Source organism: Cajanus cajan, chromosome 2 (assembly GCF_000230855.2).
Source record: "Cajanus cajan strain Asha chromosome 2, NIPB_CcT2T_4, whole genome shotgun sequence".
Taxonomy (NCBI): Eukaryota; Viridiplantae; Streptophyta; class Magnoliopsida; order Fabales; family Fabaceae; genus Cajanus; species Cajanus cajan.
In genome coordinates, this window is record NC_138518.1 from 3,724,722 (window position 1) to 3,732,409 (window position 7,688).

The 7,688-nt window shown below is 41.5% G+C and overlaps 1 protein-coding gene across 1 annotated transcript; it reads right to left on the reverse strand.

Moving 5' to 3' along the window:
• Window positions 1-4,675: 4,675 nt before the first annotated feature.
• On the reverse strand, window positions 4,676-6,238 carry LOC145954636 (uncharacterized). Its single transcript, XM_083069323.1, has 3 exons — window positions 5,838-6,238; window positions 5,350-5,560; window positions 4,676-5,029 (listed from the first exon to the last, which is right to left on the reverse strand). The coding sequence occupies exons 1-3, from the start codon at window positions 6,236-6,238 to the stop codon at window positions 4,676-4,678; spliced, it is 966 nt and encodes a 321-aa protein (XP_082925449.1).
• Window positions 6,239-7,688: the final 1,450 nt, after the last annotated feature.

The following is a 7,688-nucleotide window of genomic DNA, read 5'->3' on the forward strand; positions in this document are numbered from 1 at the left end:
ATATATTATTAATCGTGTTCCCTCTCAGGTGTTATCCGACCAGATTCCATTCACACTTCTATTTCAAGTTGCGCCTATATATGCTAATTTTCATCCTTTTGGTTGTCGTGTGTTTCCATGCTTGCGCCCATACATGAAAAATAAATTTAGTCCTCGGAGTTCTCCTTGCATATTTTTGGGTTATAGTAGTCATCACAAAGGATTCAAATGCTTAGATTTGACCACTTCTAGAATTTATGTGTCTCGCCATGCTCAATTTGATGAAATTTGCTTCCCTTTTGCAGGTTCTCCTTCTTCTAGCATCGATCTTATGGTTTCTTCATTTTATGAACCAATCACAGGCTTTAAGTCTTCTTCGATGTCTGCTTCCTCTATTCTTCCGACGAGACCACCACCAGTTACTACTTTGTCTTGTCCATCATGTGTTTCCTTGGATGTTGCTCTGGCTCCCCATCCTGCTCCACCTATTGTACCTGCTTCATCGGAACCTGTCTCTCCTCCACGGACTCCATCCCCAACATCGGCCTCTCATATAGTGTTGCCTGCTTCTTCTGATGCTTCTATTCAACCAGCCCCGACTGCTGTTCGTATGCAGACTAGATCACAGAATGGCATTTTTTGGCCTAATCTGCGTTATGCCCTCGCTCATCACCAGCCTACTGCTTTTCTCACTGCTTTGCATGTTGCTGCTGATCCCAAGGGTTTTAAATCCGCCATGAAGCATCCTCAATGGTTGGCAGCAATGGAGGATGAGCTCTCTCCTCTTGATAACAATCATACTTGGACCTTACTCCCTCGTCCATCTGCTCCTAATATTGTTGGTAGTAAATGGGTATTTCGTACCAAACACAAAAGTGACGGCACTATTGAGCGCTTAAAAGCGCGTTTGGTGGCTCAAGGTTTCACGCAAATTCCAGGTTTTGATTACTCACTCACTTTCAGTCCGGTTGTCAAGGCTACTACTATTCGTCTTATTTTATCACTTGCCGTGCTTAATGGCTGGCCACTTCATCAGTTGGATGTAAAAAATGCTTTTCTTCATGGCCACCTCACTGAAACTGTCTATATGGAACAACCTCCTGGCTTTGTTGATCCTCATTTTCCGACTCATGTCTGCCGGTTGAACAAGGCTCTCTATGGGCTCAAACAGGTGCCCCGTGCTTGGTTTCAACGTTTGAGCTCTTTTCTAATGCGCTCTGGTTTTATTTGCAACAAGGCTGATCCATCCTTGTTCTTCTTCTATCGTGGGCGCATCACTCTCTACCTCTTGGTTTATGTGGATGACATTATTCTTACTGGAAGTGATCCCCCCTTTCTCACTCAATTTATTGCTCGTCTTAATGCTGAGTTTGCAATTAAATATATAGGAAAGCTTGGCTACTTCCTTGGTCTTGAGATCACTTATACTGCCGATGGTTTGTTCTTGGGACAAGCCAAATATGCTCATGATCTGCTTTCCCGAGCTATGATGCTTGAGGCCAAACCTGTCTCGAACCCATTGGCTGCCGGTTTTCATCTTGTCAGTGATGGAGCGGCTTACTCTGATCCAACTCAGTACCGCTCTTTGGTTGGGGCCTTACAATACTTAACCATTACTCGCCCTGATTTATCATATGCAGTCAACACGGTAAGTCAATTTCTCCAGGCTCCTACTATTGATCATTTTCAAGCTGTCAAACGTATTCTCCGTTATGTTTTTGGTACACAACACTTTGGACTTATGTTTTGCAGCTCACCTTCTCCCGCGGTTCTTGGTTATAGTGATGCTGATTGGGCTCGCTGCACAGACACTCGTCGATCTACCTATGGCTATGCTATCTTTCTTGGTGACAATTGCAGAAAATAAGAGACGAGTAATACTAAAAATTGTGTGAACGTAGCAACTCACTGTACTTTCATTGAATAAGAGATGGCCTTTAAATAGTCATTGTACAACGTACCGAATTATCAAAAACGATAACAAAATATCTTATCAAAACAGATCTTATCAAAACAGATCTTATCAAAAAACTATCTTATCTAAAATGAAACAAACAAAACAGATAAACTAACTCGGATATCTCTAAAATTTAAGATTATCCAACAAAACTCCCCCATAAGCTTAAATTTCTCCTTCTTCTTTCATTCCGAGTAACTTCCTTAACTCCTGAAATGTTGTTGCAGGCAATGGTTTTGTGAAAATATCAGCTACTTGCTCTTTACTTCCTACGTGTTCGAGCTCCACGCTTCCTTCTTTCACCTTCTCCCTGATGAAATGAAATCGGACGTTGATGTGCTTACTTCTTTCGTGATTGATTGGATTTTTGGCTAACTCGATTGCCTACCTGTTATCTACTCGGATCAATACTTTCTCAGCTTTCATAATCTCCAGTTTGCTTAGCAAGTTTCTAAGCCAAACTGCATGTTGGACACTCCAAGATGCTGCTACATACTCGGCTTCACACGTTGATAGAGCTACGATTGGTTGTTTCTTTGATAGCCAAGTGAAAGCCGTGTTTCCCATGAAGAATACGTACCCAGCTGTGCTTTTCCGATCATCCACATCTCCACACCAATCACTGTCCGAGTATCCAATAAGTCGGTAGTTGTCCGACTTAGTGAAACACAGTCCAAGTGACATCGTCCCTTTCACATACCTTAGTATCCTCTTTAATGCTTTCCAATGAGAATACCTCGGATCCTCCATAAAGCGGCTTGCAATTCCCAAACTTAGCATCAGGTCGGGCCTTGTACTTGTCAAATACCTTAGACTTCCGATTAGGCTTCGGTACCTGCTTGCATCAACTCTTTCTGTTTCTCCATTTTTAGATAACTTCGTTCCAGGTTCCATGGGAGTAGAAACTGGATTGCAATTCAGCATCTTTGCCTTGCTCAAAATCTCCTCGGCATACCTCTTCTGGGACACAAAAATACCTGTTGTGTTTTGCTCCACCTCTAAACCCAGAAAATACTTCATGATGCCCAAGTCGGTCATCTCAAACTCCCTCTTCATTACTTCTTTAAACTCCTCAACTAGCTCAGCTTTGCTTCCCATGAATATCAAGTCACCCACGTATAGAGCAACGAACAATATATCTCCTTTGCACTTCTTTAAATAGAGAGCATGCTCATACGGACATTGTTCGTAACCATTTCTCTTGAAGTAGGTGTCTATTCTCTCATTCCATACTCGAGGAGCTTGCTTCAAACCATACAACGCCTTCTTGAGCTTCAACACCTTCTTCTCTTCACCTCTCCTCATGTACCTTAGAGGTTGCTCCACATAAACTTCTTCCTCCAACATCCCATTCAAGAATGCTGACTTCACATCCATTTGTTGTATCTTCCATCCATGCTGAGCTGCTAGGGACAATAGTAATCGGATCGTTTCCATCCTTGTTACGGGTGCAAAGACCTCATCATAGTCAATGCCTTTATGCTGTCCATAACCCTTCGCCACAAGACGAGCTTTTTAACGCTCCACTTCACCATTTGTATTTGTCTTCCTTTTGTATACCCACTTCAAACCAATTGGTCGAGCTCCGGTGGGTAAATCTGTCAGCTTCCACATCTCACTCTTCTCAATTGATCTGATCTCCTCATCCATTGCTTTCTTCCATCTCTCATCAAGTACGGCCTCTTCAAATTTTATATCTTCTGTTCCTGTCAATAGACATACTACATGTAGCTCGTTAGTGGAGTTGTAGATGTCTTGCAAGCTCCGAGTTCTAAGCTGCTCAGGTTCATCATCTTCCTCGGAATGCTCATTGGTCCTATCCGAGCTTCTCCCTATTATCTCCGAGCTCTCCCTCTCAGAGTTTGAGCTCCCCGAAGTCTTTTCAGAGTTACTCCAGCTCCACTCACTTTCCTCATCTACTTGGACATCTTGACTTACCAGAATTTTGCCTGTAACAGGGTTGTACAATTTGTAGGCTTTTGCCTTTTCATCATACCCGATCAAAATATACTTCTTGCTCCTATCATCAAGCTTCGTTCTGAGCTGAGCTGGAACATGACCGTAAACAAGGCTTCCGAAGATCTTGAAGTGATGTATACTCGGTTTTTGTCCACTCCATGCTTCTTGAGGTTTCACATCATCCAATTTTGAATGTGGGCACCTGTTCTATATATATATAGCACACTGCACTGCCTCTGTCCAAAACTTATCAGGCATATTCTTCCCTTTAAGCATAACTCGGACCATATCAAGAATAGTCCGATTCTTTCTTTCAGCTACTCCATTTTGTTGTGGTGAATATGGAGCTGTGAAAAAACGTTTTATACCTTGCTCTTCACAGTATTCCATAAACTCTGCCGATGTGAATTCTCCACCTCTGTCCGACCTCAAAGCTTTAATTTGCTTGTTAGTCTCTTTCTCCACCATGACTTTAAACCTTTTAAAAGCTTCAAATGCCTTTGATTTTTCTTGCAAAAAATATACCCAGGTCTTTCGAGAGAAATCATCTATGAAAGAGATGAAATATTTCTTACCACTGAAGGATGCAGGAGAGATCGGTCCACACAAGTCAGTGTGTATCAGGCCAAGTTGCTCCTTTGCTTTGTACTCGGACAAGCTCGAAAAACTTGTTCTTGAATGCTTTCCGTACACACGCTTCACAAAACTTCTTGTCAAACTCAACACCACGTAGTCCGAGCACCAACTCCTTCCTTGATAGCTCGGCCAGGCCTCCAAAGTTTAAATGCCCAAAACGAAAAATGCCATCGTGGCTTCATCCTTCACGTCCAGCTTCAAGCACTTATTTTGAAGGATGTTCAGCTCCAGTTTATACATCCGATTCTTTTTCATCTCTACTCGGGCTACTAAACGATCATGCTTGTCCTTCAAATAAAGTACTCGATCCTTCATCAGAACTGAGTTGCCTTTCTCCATCATCTGCCCCATGCTTAAGATGTTGCTCTTAAGTTTGGGAACGTAGTAGACATTCCTTATTTCTCCAACTCGTCCATCCTTCTGCATATGCTTGATGGTTCCATGCCCTTTTACCGCCACCTTGGAATCATCCCCAAATGACACGAATCCAGCCTTCACCTTGATGAGTTAGTTGAAGAAACTTTCTTCTCCACACATATGATTGCTCGCTCCAGTGTCCAAATACCAGATCGAGTTGTTTAAGCAACCTGAATCAAGCTCGGCCTCTGACTTCTCATCTGAGCTTGGAAGCTCAACTGCTGATCTCTCCACGTAACTCAAGTTTAGCTCAACCTCGGAGGCACAACTCGGACGTAGCTTAGTCTCCGAGCTCTGCGTCATCATCAAAATTCTTGCTTCCTCGTCCTCTTCTTCTATGAGAAGATTCTTCTCTTTCTTTTCACTTCGGCTTTTAACTCGGCAATACTTTGTTATGTGACCGTATTTGCCACAGTTGTAGCAATTTGCCGATCTGCATTCCTTTGCGTAGTGGCCGTGTTTGCCACACTTATAACATTCCACCTCCAACCTTGGCTGACTTTCTTGGCTACGATCACCTCGTTTTTGTCCACCTCTATGATCACCTCTTCCTCTACCTCGTCCTTGATCACCTCCATGATCACCTCGTCCTTTACCTTTTGAACTTCGACCCTGAGTGTTCCGAGTTCCATTCAAATCAAGTTGCGCCTGTAATGCTTGATCAATAATATCTTTCATCTTCCTCCTCCTTTTTTCGTGGGCTTCGAGTGACCTAGCGAGCTCTTCCACTGAGAGAATTGACAAGTCCTTTGACTCCTCAATTACGCATGCAATACTCTCGAAATCATCTGTTAGTGATCTCAAGATTTTCTCCACAATTCTACTTGCTGGCATTGGCTCTCCATTCCTTCCGAGTTGGTTAGCCAACTTCTCCACCCGAGTTATGTACTCGGATACTCGTTCCTTATCCTCCATCTTCAAACACTCAAACTCTCCTCGAAGAGTTTGAAGTCGAATCTGTCTAACACGGTGGTTACCTCTGTGCGCAACCTCCAAGATCTTCCATGCTTCCTTTGAAGACGCAACGTTTGCAATCTTCTCGAAACCTGATTCATCCACGGCATTGTACAGAAAATACAAAATCGATTTGTCCTTTACTCGTGTCTTTTCCAATGTGGCAATCTGAGCCACAGATTGGTCTCCGTCCTCCTCGGGTTCTTGGAACCCCTTCTCCACTATGTCCCATAGACTTTGGGAACCCAACAGGGTCTTCATCTGTAAACACCAATTATCATAATTAGTTTTCTTTGACAATTTTGGTACGGTCATTCCATTAACAACCTTCGCCATTACTCTCTCCTTTTTTTTTCAAAACACACAGGCGCACACTGCTTTCCTCTCACACTCGACACTCAGAGCATAAAGCTCTGATACCAATTTGTAGAAAATAAGAGACGAGTAATACTAAAAATTGTGTGAACGTAGCAACTCACTGTACTTTCATTGAATAAGAGATGGCCTTTAGATAGTCATTGTACAACGTACCGAATTATCAAAAACGATAACAAAATATCTTATCAAAACAGATCTTATCAAAAAACTATCTTATCTAAAATGAAACAAACAAAACAGATAAACTAACTCGGATATCTCTAAAATTTAAGATTATCCAACAACAATCTCTTGTCTTGGAGTGCCAAGAAACAACCTACTGTTGCCCGCTCTAGTTGTGAATCTGAGTACCGGGCCATGGCCAACACAGCTTCTGAACTTGTTTGGTTGCTCAATCTCCTTCATGAACTTCGTGTTGGGTTGTCTGCGACTCCTCTCCTTCTCAGTGATAATCAAAGTGCATTGTTTATGGCTCAGAATCCTGTTGCTCATAATCATGCTAAGCATATTGATTTGGATTGTCACTTCATCCGTGAGTTGGTTGCCTCTGGTCGCTTGGCTGTTCGCCATGTTCCTACTTCTCTACAACTTGCTGATATTTTTACAAAGGTGTTGCCTCGTCCGTTGTTTGAATTGTTTCGATCCAAGCTTCGTGTTGGACTCAATCCAACGCTTAGCTTGACGGGGGGTGTTAAGAGCTAGTTATCAGGACTAATATCCTACCAATTATTCTCTCATTATTATGATGTAATTTCCTGTTTTACATTGTAATCTTTTTCCTTTAAATCATATTGATTGCCTCACACAAATTGTGGTGAGATTTATCACATCTTATACTTAGTGTTGCACAACTAGTTGAAAAGGGTTTTTAAGTTATATTTAAAGATAAATAATGCTTATCAAAGATGATAATTGCATATATGTATTTAAATTGAAGATCACAACCACTATATGCAATGTTGAATTATGGAACAAGAGGATAGGCACACTACCATCATAATGGATTTCTGTAAATGCAGAAACATGCTTTGGTGGAAGGAGTGCCATTGTTGAAGACAAGTTAGCTGAACTTGTGGTTTGCCAACATGACAAGCAAGTTAGAGAAACATTCGCTAAAACATTTTGAGTCATACACAAGTTGCATCTAGTACACATAGATGTTGTTGACCTTAGAGAATATTACCTTTAACAAATACTACCTCTAATCTTTCTTATAAGCAATAAGTTATAATGTATTTTACTTATTTCTCAATCATCTATTAATCAAAGTTAATTCATTATCAGACTTAATATATTAGATTCCAACCAATCACAAGACTAAAGTAGCATCAAATGTTGATCACTGACATGAAAGAAGTGGATAAATGTAAAAACATAAAATTATACAAAATCTTAACCAAGGGATGGA